General features: G+C 45.5%; 1 protein-coding gene across 1 annotated transcript in view; it reads right to left on the minus strand.

Moving 5' to 3' along the window:
- Nucleotides 1-2413: 2413 nt before the first annotated feature.
- The window catches only part of DENND3 (DENN domain containing 3), a 62236-nt gene continuing 47485 nt past the window's right edge, over nt 2414-17164 (minus strand). Inside the window, exons 16-23 of the mRNA XM_019481806.2 lie at nt 16845-16974; nt 15282-15389; nt 14489-14628; nt 11877-12037; nt 7885-8018; nt 6027-6142; nt 5770-5907; nt 2414-4079 (exon numbers count right to left, since the gene is read on the minus strand). Coding sequence (XP_019337351.1) covers nt 3879-4079; nt 5770-5907; nt 6027-6142; nt 7885-8018; nt 11877-12037; nt 14489-14628; nt 15282-15389; nt 16845-16974 — 1128 coding nt within the window. The 3' untranslated portion in view covers nt 2414-3878. The remainder of the gene's footprint in view (nt 4080-5769; nt 5908-6026; nt 6143-7884; nt 8019-11876; nt 12038-14488; nt 14629-15281; nt 15390-16844; nt 16975-17164) is intronic.

Below are 17164 nucleotides of genomic sequence, written 5' to 3' on the forward strand. Positions count from 1 at the left end.
GGCTCGGGGACATTCAAGCAACAGTGCTCAGAAACTAGCTGTACTCCAAACCCTGGCAAGGCGAGATCACATAGGGGGCCCGATCCTTAAGGGTGCTGAGTACAACTCCCATTGGTTTTTAGGGAAACAAGAACCTCTTGGGATCAGGACTGCATGCCCCTGGTGCTGAGGAAGAAGAAATAAAGAAATAGGGTGCAGTGAACTAAAAACCATGGGGTTTAGTCCTGGACAGGGCAGAGCAGGCACCAAGTACAGCGCAGGTCCTGGGCCTGGCGCATGGAACCGGCCTGGTGCACAGCCTGCAGATCAACGCCAGATCCAAGGGCGGCACTGGGACCTGGGTGCTGGGCTTCACTGGCCATATTTGAGCAGTCCCTCGGGGAGGGGGGAAGGGGGCAGGCAGTGCCCAGTGAGAACAGCAGGTAGTGCTTGGGCATATTTTGCTTGGTTTGAAGCATCTCATGTCCTTGGTGCCTTGTTTTAATTACCCTGCTGATCTGGAACGCCATGCCAGTGCACGACAGCTCTAGCAGCACAGGAGCAGAGTGGAATTTGAAAAAAAGAAAATTATTCCATGACATTCACTAGACGTGCTCTTTTATCCTTGTAAGCAATTCCAGGAACGTCAGGTGGCAGCTGGTTTGGCCCCTCGTCTCCAGGTGCTGGTTACCAAATTCCTGTTGTGCTGGAAAGCCCATGAGGCAAGCTAAGCAAAAGCAAGTTTGGGAGACTGAAAATGGAGGCAGATGCAGACAGATGAGAAGCAAAGTAACTTGATCAGCAGATGACTTTCTCCCTGACTGACTTCTTGCATCATCTGTAGAGAAATGCCTAATGCAGTAAAGAATTACATGCTTTATACATATATGCACACACACACACATATAAAGCATGTAATTCTTTACTGCATTAGGCATACACACACACACACACACACACACACAGAGCAAGAAAACGGCTACGTCTACATGAGACTTTGCACATGACACTAAGATGTGGGGTGAAGTGGGCATGCTAGAAGGGAGGGACAGGCTGCAACTGGATCTGGACAGGTTACAAGGGTGGGCGGATGAGAACAGGATGGGTTTCAATCAACTGCACCTGGGGAGGAGGAACCAGCAGCAGACCTACAGGCTGGGGAACTCCCTTCTTGTCAACGCAGAGTCAGAAAGGGATCTTGGAGTCATTATTGATGCCAAAATGAGCGTGGGCTGCCAATGTGGGGACGTGGTCAGGAAGGCCAACCATACCTTGTCATGCACCCACACATGCATCACGAGCAGGTCCAAGGAGGTGACCCTCCCCCTCTATGCGACACTGGTCAGGCTGCAGTTAAAGTACTGCGTCTAGTTCTGGAGGGATGTGGACAGCATGGAGAGGGTCCAGAGGAGGGCCACTAGCATGGTCAGGGGGCAGCAGGGCAGGCCCTATGAGCAGAGGCTAAGGGACCTGAACCTGTTCAGCCTCCACAAGAGAAGGCTGAGAGGGGATCTGGTGGCCATCTACAAACTGGCCAAGGGGGACCAGCAGGCACTGGGAGAGTCCCTGTTCCCCCGAACACTACTGGGAGTAACAAGGAACAACGGCCATAAGTTGACTCAGAGTAGATTCAGACTAGACATCAGAAGGCACTACTTCAGAGTCAGCGCGGCTAAGAGCTGGAACCTACTTCCAAGAGAAGTGGTGCTGGATCCTACCCTGGGGGTCTTCAAAAGGAGGCTGGATGAACACGTGGCCGAGGTCATTTGACCCCAGTGCTCTTTCCTGCCGTGGCAGGGGGTCGGACTTGATGATCTGCTCAGCTCCCTTCCAACCCGACCAACTATGAAACTAAGACGCTGACTGCACAGTAGCTCGTTACTACTGCACAGTAGCTCGTTACTAGCATGATAGGGTCCTGTGGCACAAAGCGTGATGCGATGCTACTGCGCAGTAGTAACGAGGTACCGTGCAGTCAGCATCACCAAGCAGCCGTGCGGGGACACTACTGCGCAGTACTGCCCAGTCACTTTGTACTTGTAAGTACTAAATGGCTGCACGGTCACAACTGCACAGTCAGTCTTGTGTAGATGTGGCCTGTGACTCTCGTTCTAGTCTCTCTCAGCTTTCTCAGGATTTGCAACGTGTTGATGGAGAATCCCCAGCCAGCCTACAGCAGCCTCTAGCATGCGAGTCGCTTGGTCAGGCGCAGGGTGGGGAAAGCAGCAGCAGCCCCACGCTCCAGAAGGTGTTAGCAGACAGGAAACTTCTTGGGAATCAGCGCTACCCAGAGATCATACATTATGCATAACCTGGTGCAGAAATGGTCCCGGTTTCAAGAAGCCGCAGCTTGATCTTTTGCTCAGGAAATGCTGGTCACTGATGAGAAGCTAGGCCTTCTATTTCTTTAAAAAAAGACATTACAATCAGGAGCTAAAATTCCAAAATAGTGTTTAATATTCTTATTTTTCCACAAAAGGCACAGTTTCAGCTATTATAAAGTGACAATCCCTTTTTTCAGGCAAATAAAAAAAAAAAAAAGACTTAAAATAGTTACATAGGCTATATCATCCGGAGTCCTGTATACAGTACTTCCATCAAGCCTACAGTGCTATAATTTTATATTTGTTACAAAAATAGCAGCTGATTTTCTTCACCTATTTACAGTATTTCATAGTATTGCATATTTCTACAGAGATGTATACAACCACTCTGCATACAAATATGGTTTCTCAACTCAGATCTGCCTATTTCTGACATCTATCAACATTAGTATCTTCTGTTCATAATGTTTAACCTCAGGATTACCATAACTTCTTGAAAGGAAATGATTAGGAAACTTCGTTCCTGGGGAACTCCAGACAAGGAAACAACGGCATTTACTGTCTGACAATACAACGGCATTTACTTTCAGTAACAATTCTGTATCATCTGTTAAGTAGTCTTGTGACTGATTCAAGAATCAAATGTGAACTCCTTGTTAGACACGTTCTGCAATGAGCAACCGCAGCCCGTCTCACTAAGGAGGTGGTGTGGGATCGTGTGGAACGAGTCACTTTTTTGCATAGTAACAAGAGCATTGCTCCTAACAGCAGGCACGTGTGATACTGAAATTTAAATATACTAAATTAAATGTTTCAAATAAGGAACTGAAGTGGCAGTTTCATCCTAAGCACGCCAAAGAGCTCTCAAGTATTCCTAAAATTGCCTTCCTCTAAGAAGTGCAAAAGTAAACAGGTACTTGAAAATATCCAAATATCTTGCCACTCCTAAGTGCTAGTACAGAAATCTGTGTCTACATGTGCACGTTCAATAATACAGCACCATCGATAAGCAGACGGCAGGAATGGCTAGTTACAGTCACTACATTAAATTTAAGTTTCTTTTTCAAATAAATAGGTCCCACTGTTACAAGCTGTCCAGTAGGCAAAATATCATTAAGAGCAGTATTTTTTTGTACAATTTTATTTCCCTACTGAGAACAACCTCAAATGGAATTACTGGACCTATTATTTCCTGGCTGAAGTCAGTTTACATAAGCAAAGAATTTGGCCCAAAATGTTAATGTTAAATAATATATATATATATATATATATATATATATATATATATATAATGCAAAATGCATACTGACGTCTAAAAGCCAGTAACTTCTCTTCTGTTTTCCACTTTTTATTCTGTCGGCAGGTCAAGGCTGACCTAGGCAAGCTGCAAACAGAAATTCACTTGGGGTTCGGTTTACCATAGTGGTGTAGTAACCGCTCAAATAACTAAACTACATTAGAAATAACACTGATGGATGGTTAAGAACCAAGGAGTGAAGTTGGAGTAAACAAAACCCAAACTATCAAAGTTTTCCAAAAGGGGAATTTATAAAACTGTACATGTGGAAAGTGAAACTATTCAACTTTCCAAATAGCGATCTTCCCTTCTTCCTTCCCAGAGCCGCTGAGGATGTATCTGTTCTCAGCAGAGCACAGGGCCTTCACCGTGTCCGCATGGCCCACCAACTCCTTCTCCACCTTTTTCCTTTCAACATCTACCACGTAGATCTTTCCTTTGATTTTGCCCTGGGATAGTCCTCTGCTGCCAATCCAGAGCTGAAAAGAAACAACAGCTTTTGAAGCATTATATTCCTGGTTGGTTTAAGGATACGGCTGAAACAGGAGTTGTTTTGTCACCCCCAGGAGATGGTCATTGGCTTCTCTACCCGTTTGAAAAGAGATTTCCCATAAAGCGGCTCACTGAAGCTAGTTCTTTGTACTTTTTTTCTGTACATCCACTATAACATTTTAACTAAGGTTTGCTAGTTAGAAAGAAGACCATTTTGTCTGCTTTACATAAGCAACTGTCTTGGGGTTTTGTTCCAGAAAGACAACATACAATGGCTAGATTTTTTTTTTTAATTAAGGCATTTAGAAGTAAGTTTACAGCAGACAATACTGCCATTTTTAGCACCTGGCAGGCCACTTTGGCACAGCCTGGCTTCCCAGTAGCTGCTATTTCACTACCTAGAGCAGAGCTATGGGGTTTACTACCCCCATCCCGCTTCAGGCGAGAGGGGGGACAGGACCTGTTAGCCTGCTGATTGTTGGCAGGATTAAAGAGGACTGAATGCCCAAGCTGAGGAAGGGGGAGGGTCAGGGCGTTTGCCAATTTTATTTCTGTACAAGTGAACTGGACAATGATGCTGTTTAAGGCATTAGTGGGCTCTGAATCGATGGAGGGGAAGAGGGGTGAAGCTGTGGAAGATGTAAAAGAGATAATGCTCTGCGTTTCCAAGGAATCTGTTGGTCACTCAGTTTGGGGGCTCTGTCTGGATGGCTTCTTTCTCTGGTTTCCCACATCAGATCCTGGCGCCCATAGCAGAGGAGCCTCCCAACTCCAAAGCAGCACACATTTTGAGGAAGGAGAGATAAGAGGTTCCAACTGGGATTATTTTAGAAAAAGTAATTCCTGATTTTCTACCCAGGGAATATTTGTGTCATTAATTATGGAAACAGATGGCAATGAGGGGAGCTTTTTAGTCCCTTTTAGCCATCTTTTGTTGGGCCTGTAGCGTGTTGAAAAAGGCCAGCTAATCGGCCTTTACTTCTGCACATTAGCCCATGGGTGTCAGTCCCTCTCGAGTCAGGGGGGATGTGCCCCCCGCCCCAGTCAGCGACCAGGGCTGAGGTCCCCCGCAGCTGATCCTGCTGGCCGCGGGTGGGGAGTCCCCCTGCAACTGATCCCGCTGGCCACAGGGATGTCAGTCTCGCTCCTGCGGCCACTTCCGGAAGCGGCACGACTGCTTTTCCTGGCAGCCCTGCTCCCCGGCCAGTGCTCACAGGGGGGGCATTGGTGCTCCTGCCAGCTATACAGGGAATGCAGCCTGACAGGGGGTGCACTGGCGCTCTCCGGGGGTGCACATGCACCCCCTACACGTCACCCTGCATTAGCCTCTTCTTGGCCTTGATCACCAGAGCATGAGGGATTAAATATCAAGGGACCTAATTCTTCGTTGCATACTGTTCACTGGTAAGTGGCTAATAAAGCCATTGCACAAATAGTCATGAATAACAATTCTGGCTTTGCTTACAATTTTTTAAATATCCAGTGAGTGGTCAATTATACATGGCTGCCATTAGCTTAGCTGACTCCAAAGTGCTGCCTACGTCTCAGAGATCAATTTGAATACAACTCAGTAACAGAAAAATCAGGCAACAAGACGTGACAGAGACATAAATTAGTAGTATGTTGCATTTCAACAAAAAGAAACATGCAACAATGAAGGTTTAATGAATATCTCACCTGATTTTTCACTTTTATCATGCAGGTGATCTCAGAGCAATCCAGAAGATGAATCTTTTGAGGTTTGCTTGAGAGATTTGTTGTATTCCAAATACATAGGTCACTGCTCCCAAAACACGATGTCCAGACCTCACCTCTCTAAAGCACAAAGAACACAGCCAGCCTTAGAAGTGCTCTTACAAATATATCTCAAGAAATACAGCACTGTTTCAAGGAAGTCTGCTTTATAAATGGAATTAGCAACCTAAATTTAATACCTCGAGAAACAGCTGGAAGCAGAGGAAAGGTGAACACATATCTTTCGGGTTCTGTTCAATTTTCATTTCCTGTTGAAACCCATTTGTTGACACGGCCAGTATGCAGCTCCTCGCACCTACAGTATTAAAGAGAAGATGTTTAGTAGTTGAAGTGGAAAGGAACGCATGGGTAAGTGTATACATACCAAGAATTTGGGGCACCAGCCATAGCAGTGAGACCTATAAACTATTAGGGCTGTGCAAAGCTTGGGTACCTGATTTGATTCAGAGGAGGTTTGGCCTGATTCAATGGCCGAATCTCTGAATTGAATCGGAAGACCCTTTAATTTCTCCGAATAGAATCGGAAGCCTCCGAATTGATTCAGAGAGATCAGACGATTTGGTCATAGACACAGCTTTATATGTTTTTTCTATGTACCTTGAGGTACGGGTGCATCTCGTGAATGCCAAGATGGTGGGGCGGATAGAGCGTCCCACAGGAGCATGCCCCCCACCCCATGCTCGGCGGCGGACCCAGAAGTACTTCCGGTCCACTTCCAGATCTGCTGTGGAGCATGCGGGGGACCCCCTCATCCCCCCCAACTCAGCGACTGGTGCCTCCTGGGTCTGGGGAGGCACCCAGGGTCCCCCCACGGGCAAGCACTAAGCCAGGAGGGGTCCCCCACGTGCTCGGCAGCGGATCCAGAAGTGGACCAGAAGTATTTCCGGTATACTTTCACGTCCACCGCCGAGAGCTTTGGCACCCTGCCCCCACCCCACAATCTCATGGGGCACTCCATCTGCCCCACCATCTCAGAGTTCACAAGCCGTACCTGGTACCTTGAGATACGTGGGAAAAAAACATTTCAAGCTGCATCTATGGCCAAATCGCTGATTCTTCAAATCGGAATGAAGTCTTCAGATTCAGATTTGGCCAAACCGAATCGGGACAGTGACCAGAATCAGTGAATTGAATCACTGTCCCCCAAATCGGGCTGAATCTGAATCAAATACTGTCCGCTTCACACACCCCTATAAACAATGTTCTTTGCTCTTACCTGATTTCTTACAATAGGGCCACACAGCTGGGAGCCCAGGGCTACATCCAGCCTGTAAAGGGTTAACTCTCAGCCCCTGGGCTCTAGTCTGGGCAGCACTCCCCTCATCAAGTCTCCTGCAGCTGCCAGATGTCTCTGGGCTCCTGCTCCCTCCACCAGCTTCTGCTGCACACCCCTACCCCTAGGGGTGGTGCAGGTGGCATGGCACAGCATGGCCTGGGGAGCCCCCAGTGCAGGGGCACCCATATGGTGCAGCGCAGCATAGGGAGAGGCGTGGCAGAGGGATGCCTGAGCCACGTGATGCACAGCCCACGCAGCGTGTCAGGCCCAGACACTCAAAGTTAGACAGTGTGGAGGGAAAGGGGAGGAGAGGTTAGGCGGATATTTATAGATCTCTTCTGTTCCCAGGAGTGCACAGGTATTTACACCCATAGATCTAGGGCAGACACTCAATGAAATCTTGGAAAAGTAGGGCTAGAAGGATTTTCAAGTCATCTCATCCAACTTCCTGCTCAAGGCAGGATCACCCCTGACTAAACCATCCTAGACGAGTGTTTCTCTAACTTATCATTAAAAACTTTTGTGAGCAACCCTCTCATAAATACCAGGCTCAATGCCCCAAATACCAAAGACACCCTACTGTGCCACCAGTAAAGGAAGTAGACAAGGGCACTGTCAGCGTCCCGGCTCTGCAAGGACAGAAAGTTTGTTAACATACACTCAGGAGATCCAGGGGAGTGCAGCTGTATCCTCCACTGTAGTCATGCCACACCCAAATACTTAATTAGAAAAAAGATCCAGTTGAGGCATGAAGAACTTACAGCACCACAGCCAGTCATTATGGAGTTTGATAGAAGTGAGGTTTTGGCAGGGCAGCTGAAATATATCGTTTACTTTCAAAGTGCTAATGTTCCAAGCAATCACCGTCCCATCTAAACTGCATGAATACGCTTGGCTGTTAACAAAAAAAAATAAAATAAAATACAGATTGAAATCAAATGCTGGACATTCAAATCCAAAACTGAGGCTTTAAGCCTCATTCTGAGAGAAACCCCATTTGCTGGAAAGATGCCGCATCTTGTGTTCGAGTCCAACTGATGGCACTACCTTGGTTTCAGGGTTTAATCATCCTCACTGCAATGGAAGCGAGTAATGCTGAGGCTAGATTTATAAATCGAGTGAGTGAGTAATGCCAAGGCTGGAAGTGTGCTGCGCAGTGGCCCCTTTAATCTTGCTCTTTTTGCCACATGCTCTCTTCCCCCCCCCCCCCCCCATCACTGCTGACTGGCAGGCAGGCCCCCACAGCCCCGCCTCTCACTCCTGATTGGCCTAGAGGCAAAAACTATGGTTAAATATGCTGCAGTTTTTGGTCTCCTGCACTGATTGGCCAAGGGCCCCTGGCAGCCCAGCAGCTCGCTGCTGATCTGCCAGGAGGCAAAAACTGTGGCATATTTTAAACCATGGTTTTCGCCTCCCGGCCAATCAAGAGTAAGCAATGGGGCCACCGGAGTGCCTTGGCCAATCAGCAGCAGAGGACAAGGCAGGGTGTGCACAGTGAAGAGGACAAGATTAAAGGAGCTGTTTAATCTGGTGCGATTTAGGGAGGGCAAATCCTCCACTAAGAACACACCATGGTCTGGTGGTCAGGGCGTTTTGTTGGGGAGGAGGGCATGCGGGTCTGAATCACCACTCCCCCTTCCAGGAATGTTTTAACAGAAAATTAAATAAAAAGAAAAAAAGAACGTACCCTGCTCAGCCTTTTGAAAGACAGGCTATAGGTGCCAAGCACTGAAAACATTAGGCGTTGCTGCCCCTAACTCAATTCCTTAACTGAATCTTGCGATATTATCCATAAGTGTTTCAAAATTGGGTCACAGGATTGTAAAGTCTCAAATTTTGAAATCTAGTTTATTAGGCTACTACAGCGACCTGAGACGCCTTTATGCATTATGAACTAAATGTACAATAATTATACCAAACGAGAAAACTGAATGAGAACCGTTCTCCTCTAACTCTGCTGTATATTACTGGCTTTGAAACTCTCTACTCTCCCAAGTTAATATATATCAAAATCATTTTTCCATTGTGACTGCATGTAGGAAGATATACTCCATCATCCTGTTTACTTCAACGTACATGAACCAGACAAGAACATCTTTCTTCAGGGTGGGGTAGTAGCTACTGAACAAAACAATGCACTTTTTGCTTCTCTGTAATGAAAATTAAACCAAAAACTGTGCTGTAAAAGGCTACTTGATTATGCACATGAAGCAAAAATGGAACGCAACTGTCGACTCATAACTGGATGCCTTCAAATCCCCATTGCTCTCATCTCTGTCCAACAACATATTCTGTTTCAAAACGCGTAAGATTTACTTTAAAAGGGAATTCTCTGTTTTACTAGATATAATACAGATGCTTCCCTATGGGCCTTAATAAAGGCTTGCTTTACTGGTAGGCAGCCTCTCCGTTTCAAGTGATGAACTCTGTCCAAAACTTTTGAAAATTAGTAATTTGTTTCCTTTGTGGATTCTTTTCTCCTTTATCTCATGCTAACACTTCGCCCTTGTTTTTCAGTTTGAGATTTCAATCATCATACTGCGTTGCTTGGCTCTTTAACTGGTCTTGTGTCACTGCAGTCTGGCCTAGATTCTCAATTCTCTGAGCCTGCTTTGTACCGGTCTAGCTGCATGGAAATATCTTCCATTTTGTTTAAGAAGCCAGAAGAGGAGTCCTGTTGTATAGGTGAATTTCCCCAGGGTTTAAGAAAACCACAGAAATTCCATGTCAAAGCTGGTTCCTGGTGCAAGGCACATGACCACAGCCCTTCCAAGTCTCAGATGATCCCTAGTGCTCACAATGGGCCTTGTACATCATTGGCAGCAAATAAAAGATAAAGCAGTTTCCAAGAAAGAAGGGCTATTTTAGAAATGAGGTCACGTTCACATGAGATAAATTTACATATAAGGTATGCTAATAAAACTAATTAAAGAAAATAGAGTTGGGCGTTTCAAAGGCCTCCTTTCATATACCTGCACACATTTCTCTTGGAGTTAAATTTAATCAAGCAGCTAACTAATCATTACAGAAAAATTAGTGTCATGGAAATATCCAAAGGCAAAGTTACTTTGTGATATGCATGGATATTCTTCCAAATTAGGTTCACTATTGGGGTATTTAGTTTCTGATTACAGCTAGTGCAAAGCTGTGCTGAATTCAATTGTTCTCCTGCCTGTATATGTTATAGTATTTAACATAAATGTAATTTTGAGGCATCTTTAAATTTCAGCTAAGGTCATGTTAGTAAGGCAGTGATTGCCTTGAACTGCCTACAACCGTTCACACTTGAAGTCAAAGGCAGAGATTTACATTTGTCTTGGTTTGCTTTGTGGTCCTCTACATGGACCGTGCTACAGGAAGCCTGGGTCTGGACAGACAATGATATACGTACACTTTAAAAGAAGCCTAACACCTAGCTGATCAAACTGTTAGGAGACAACATACCAGATTAACCTTCTATCTAAAATGGATGCAAGAATGTAGTCTAGTAAATATGCACTTTTGGGGAGGTCAGGAAGCTACCAGCATAGTGCGAGCCCCCTAGAAATGAAGGGGGCAACTTATGTTAATAACCAGATTGGCAAAGGCACTTATGCCTGCTAGAGAGCATAGCTTCTGTCTTCAGTCTTCCCTGCTACAAGGGTGCTACATGTGCTCTTGACCATGGAGTTGACTAATTAGCTGCACAGTAAAGTATCACCGTCTACATGTGCACCCATGTGTCTGGGACAAGTACTATTCTACAGCGGTGTAATTTATGCTACTGCAACACACTTGTAGATGGTGACTCACTGGATGGGGCGCGAGGGTGCTACAGTGCGGAGGCTGCCTGATGCCTAACCTCGTACTGTAGCATCCTCATGCCCTGGCCAGCCCCAACGCCACCCGGAGCTTGGGGCTGACCCCCTGAGCCCCCTGCCAACCCGGAGCTGCTCTGCCCCAGTTCAGTGTGCTGCAATCACAGACACGTGTAAATACTGCGCCTGAGAGAAAAAACTCCAGCACAAACTGCACCAGAGGTTATTTCTTTGCCCTAACTGCATGTGTAGATGCACCCAGGGTGCAGCTGAATCACCCAGCTAAGGAGGCTGGGTATACCAAGATAAGAAGGGAATGCAAGAGGCCCACATGGGCAAGGGACAGAGCCTGAGGCTGCATCTAGACCCTTCACCTGGCTAAGCACCACGTCTTTGGATTTAAGGTATAGGGTAAGAACGGGTCTCGGTTCTGGTATTGTCTTGTTTGTTTACTCTTATATCTCTGTCCATCTCTACACGTGGCAGCTGGTCTCTTAAGCTCGTTCTGCTTTTATAAGAAATCATTTTCTTGTTCATCTCCTTACTGGTTGCCTGTGGAAGGAGGGACTTTCTGGATTCCAGACTAACCCTCTCCCCAGAGAAGGGGAAAGAGTTCTTCCATAATCCAAAAGCGAGGGGCCACTTGGGGCCAGCAAAGATCCCTCACTGCAGCTGCAGAGTCCAGGTACAATGGGAGAGGATCTGAGGTGCTGAGATAGAGACCTGTTTCAGGGCAACCTCAGTCTGTTCGCTGGCATGAGTGACAGCATAGCAGAGAGAAGCTCTGAGCTCCAGGGGCCCCATGGGTGGTTTTGTGATGATCAGCACAGAGAATCCTGTTCAAAATTCTTTTCCATACCATTTTCTCATCCAGATTCACAATGTCCAGTACAAAGGATGTTTCCCCTATTTACTTGGATGAATATGAAGAAATCGAACTTGTAAATCAGGTTTACCTGGGTATACTGTTCCTCTGCTCTACAACGATGTCCATCACATCAGAACGGTGGTCATTTAGTTGCTTATTGCAAGACATACTGTGTGTGTTGATTATGTAAATAATGGAGTCTTGAGAACCGATCCATACTTGGCTCTGTTCTACCATTACCATACAAGTCTATTAAAAAAAAGAAAATGCAAATTTTTTACAAAGTGCAATTCAAAAGGCAATCACTCTTCAGAGTAGACTGCAGAAATATAATGCAACAGGAATTGTTTCCTGGTGGTTAACACCAGCAATATGAAACCACACCCCTCCTGGTTCCCAGCTTCACTCTAGCCAAGACCTATGATTACTAAGTTTCCATGGCCTGTGGGAAATGAGGAGTGATCTCAGACTGAATTTCGAGAGATGATCAGGCAGACAAGGTTCCTTGGGTGAATTTGATATCTTTTATTAGACCAACCCAAATGGTTGGAGAATAGTTATTAAGCAAGCTTTCGGGTTCAAAAACCCTTCGTCAGGACACTGTCACAGCATCCCTTGGTCTTCTTCCCCCTTGACAGAAGGATGGAACAATATCCCCCAGCTGCCCAGCAGGAGCCCTGCTGCAAACATTACTTACCTTCACTACATACTTCATGTTGCTCTTCATTTTTGTAAACTTGTCCACCTGCTCACCCAGGGGCCTTCTTCTGCGTCTAGGCATCTGCCACTGGCCTCCTTTTTCCTCTATCCATTTCCCCACCTCTGTCATCATTACTCTTCTACAGTTCTCACCAGCTTCAGCTGCTCCTCACCCATTCTCCTCCCACATGCAAAATACTCAGATCCCACATACACACCCTCCCTCCAAGTCGTGCCACTCGCCTCTGGTGACGTACATCCCAAACCAGCCCTCACACCAGCCCCTACCAGTCTTGTGTCACAATTCCAAGCTTCATGCCTTACCTGCCCCTTATACCTCCCCCTCCCTTGCTGACACTGGGCTGCCCAACCATTTCTACAAAAGACACAGCTATCTACAACCTCTTCATATCTCACTCCCTCCTACGCCCAGCCTCCCGTCTTTGCTGCTTCTCTACCCACCTCTTTCTCTGCTTTTGAACACCACTGCATTCAGTTCTCCTCATCTCCCTCTCCACACTGTTGCCATCTACTGTCCTCCATTGATTTCCCAATCCCTCCCAGTCCCTTCACAGAAGCCTTCCTTTTACTTTTGATCCTGACTTGCTTCTCCTCCTAACAGTTGCCAAGTTCTTCCAAATATCTACCATAAATCTCCCTTGTCTCAATGTAGGTCCATTACTATTTCCTCTGCCCCTGTGGACATGGGATAATTGAGGATCACCTTCATTATAAACAGTGCTTCTTGTATTTGAAGGCTGTTATCAAACCCCCTTTTAGTGTCTTATTTTATTGTCTTCTATTATCTTAGTCTGTAGACCAATTAATCCCAATTCTTCCATCCTTTCCTGTTAGATCATGTTTTTTTTCACTTCTACGTGCATGACTCATCTGATCCTTTAGTCACATACTTGTTCACCTTCCTCTCTTTATTCACCCTGCAGCCCTGCTTTAACTTCTTCCAGTCACTGGATTTGGTCTTCACTGAGCAACATTCACTCACTAATCTTTTGGAGTTTCCTCCTTTCCAACCATGGCCTCTTTTATCCTCACCTACCCATGTCTACTTCAACCCACGTACATCTTTCCATAACATCCAGTTCATGAACATGGATAATTTCTTGACTGATTCCAATCCCTCCTTCCCCTGCTCAGCTTAGTATGTTTTTTTTAAATAAGAGTAAAACGCAAAAAAGTCACTTTCCCCATCAGAAGACCTCTTACCAGCACCCCAGTGATGGGTCAGCCCCAACATCCACCCCCACTGCTTGAAGACCATCACTGACAAATCTCAAATCTAGGATGACCTCTCCCACGACAAATTCATTCTTTCCTCCTTCAGTTCTGCCATCCTCCTAAGGAATTCTACTTTGCTAACTTAATTAAATGACATCCTCGACTACAGGCCAGTCTCCACCTTTTGCCTTCACTTCTTTCTCCGCACAAAATTCCACTGATTTCTTCCAAAAGAAAATTGACAGAAATACAACAGACCTTCGCCCTCAACCCTTGGCTTGCTTTCCCTTCCCCTTCTCTCACTTCAAGCTTGTCTTCACTTTAAAGGCCTCTCTGACACTACTCCCAACCTACCTATTATCTTTCATTCACTATTGAGATGTTAGCTCCCTACTCCCATTGGAAGAGGCCATGGACGACTCCTATCCCCATGAAACAAGCAGTTCTGTGTTTAACATGCTATGCTCATCCTTAGAAGACGTTCTCATGAATATCTGCAAACCTGCGGTTAGACTGCTCACAAACCAAGAATACCATATTTCATGCCGACCAATATTGTCCATTTCCTTACACTCCACCATCTATCAGTCTGCCTGGCATCTTTGATCTTAAAATAGTTCTCTCTTTTGGCAGGGAACACATTTAACAAAATGTGGTCCCTGCAGGGACCATGTTTTCTAGCAAAATAGCATCCTGGTCCACAGCTACTGCTCCTGAAAACTACACTAATACGAAAGGGTAAGTAGCAATATTTGTCTCGCTTACCAGTTTAGAACTGCCCACTTTAAAACAGTGCTGCTGGATAGACCAGGTAGACGCATCAAACACAACTACCTTCCCCTCATTTAAAGCACACCATAATTTTGGAAAGGTATCTCCAGGTTTTTCTGCTGGGTCAAGATGTCCTAGTATTGGAGGGAGAGGGAAGAAGAACAAAACAATACTATCAGCTATATTTGCACAAACAACCAGAAAATGTATTTTCCTGCTAAAGCATGGCATCTGTACCCCAGAACCTATACTAGCAGCTAATGAGCAGAATAATCATGTCATCATTGTGCTCTCCCACATCTATTTGGCGAGTCCACTTGATGTCTCATTTTACACCTGTCAGCTCTTCAGAGCAAGGACAATCTTTTCATTGTATGTATGTGAAATGCTTAGCTCCTTGGAGATCTAATCCCAGTTTGAGTCATTAAGTGCTGCTACCACACAAGCAATAAATACCTTGGCTCCCGTTTGGTTTCTGGGTGTTGGATATGACCTACAAATCTCTGAAGGACTTGAGATCAATCTCTTTGTAAAAGCGTCTTTCCCTACAGCGCACTGCTACAGTTGCAGGCAACAAAGTGCCATCCAGAAGCCCCATAGTAAAAGAGCAGGGCTGCTGCCTGCATGTTCCCTGCAAGGGGCCCTCAACTTTGGAACTTACTCCCCTCTCTCTCGACTTTGGGTGTTTGGTTTCAAACAGCCCAAATCCGAGAGCTTTCAGGGCAGGCACGTAAACACCACACTTTGTTACTTGTACTGGATTAATTCCAAGAATGAAACTCTGTACCTGGTGTATAAAGCAAGACATTTACTGCTTGTGGAAAAGTCTCACCAACCGAAGGATTGATCTTGTGCTTTAGAGTCTCAGATGTAGTTTTGGGGATCATCATGGGCACTGAAACAGATAAAAATGCTTTATAAAAAAGTTACAAGACTGTACATGCTAATGCAAGAAATTAATGCATAATTCTTAAGCAGCTTATGGTAAATCTGCATCACATTCCTAAGTTGTCTTTTCTTGCCATCAAAGTTGAGCCCGAAATGGAAAAATCAGATTCCTAACTCCACTCCCCTAAATTATGGTGGGAGACTGCAGGGGACAGTGGAGACAGAAAAGAATAGTGAATTCTGTATATTCTCTAGACAGAGTGAACTATCTAAATTCAGAACCAGCTGGGCTGCAAATGGGAAAGAGTCATGGTCTGTTGTTGTAGCCTAGTGGTTACAGCACTCTGGGAGAAGGATTTCTGGTCCTTCCTCCCCCCACAGTTTATTTTCTTCCCACCCATTCTGGATATACATCTACCTGGTTTTGTTTAGGAACAGCAACTCCTGTATCTCTAAGGGGTTAGACTACTGAGAGCTTTTTTCAGCTTGATCATAGAATCACAGAAAAGTAAGTTTGGAAGAGACTTTTGGAGCTCATTTAATCCAATTTCCTGCTCAAGGCAGCATCACCGCTATCCAAACCATCCCATACAAGCCCACATTTGGCAATCAGCCTGGCCCGGAGCTGGGGGGCAAGACCCTCTAACCAGGAACCTCTGGTTTTAGTCCCAGCAGGAGCTCTGGCACATCCCTGGCTGCAGCCAATAGCCAATGCTTTTGAGGAAAGAACAGGGGGGAGAGGGAGGAGGAACAAAAAGCCAAACCCTGATACCTGTCGCAGGAGGAAAAAAAAAATTCTCTCTCAGCCCCACATGGCAACCAGCAGAGCCCAGAAGCCTGGGACAAACCAAATACCCTCCATTCTGCCCTGCAACCTGGGGACAGCAAACATAACTCACCCATCACACCACCCTCTTACTGGACAGCCAAAACTCCCCTTTCCGTATCCCCTCCATAAACCCGTCCCAGTTCCTTTAATCTTCCTTTGTAACTAAGTCAGTCGTGGAGCTCTGCTTCATCCCCCTGCTGCTGAGCCTGGTCCTCTCCAATATCCACGTGCTCAGAGCTGCCGAGCTCTTCTTGTGATCTCCCAGTTGGGGGTGGAGCAGGTGGCAGGGGCTCCTGGGCTTCCAGCTGTTGCTCCTTATAGAACACTCCCCACATAGCTACTCCTAGATCACCCCTGTCCAAAGGTAATACCACTTTTGGACGAGACTATTATGTTTGGTAAATAAAAGACAATTATATATTGCATACCTGTGCAGGCTATGGAAGAAAATCAAACACATGAAGGCTCAATAATTAGACACAGACTTTTACATTAAATGCCAAATTAAAATTTTAAAATGTGTCATTATTTAACCTAAAAAACTAATTAGAAACAAACCTCTGAAAAGGGAATATGGAAAGAGAAAGCCAGAACAGACTTTGCAGTTGTGCCCTTAACCTACATGCAACTAACCTTCATTCTTCATCTTGTCAAAATAAGCTAGCTTGGAGGCAGCATAAATAGTTTTGGAGGACTGCAGTGCACCAACTACAGCATCCATCAGGAGGACATTAGTCAGCGCTTGATGAATATAATGAGGATCCTAAAAATGAAAAACGTGATTTTGACTTACTTGTCAATCATTTCTCTAATACACTTCCAGCCTCTATATTCACTGTAGGGATCTCTTTGCACTAACACCATATTTAGGCATGCATTGGACCAGTATTCAAGACACTTACCAGAAAGGAAAGTTAGTAGAAATGATAAAATAACATTTCCTATTAAGAAGT

This window comes from Alligator mississippiensis, chromosome 3 (assembly GCF_030867095.1).
Source record: "Alligator mississippiensis isolate rAllMis1 chromosome 3, rAllMis1, whole genome shotgun sequence".
Classification (NCBI taxonomy): Eukaryota; Metazoa; Chordata; order Crocodylia; family Alligatoridae; genus Alligator; species Alligator mississippiensis.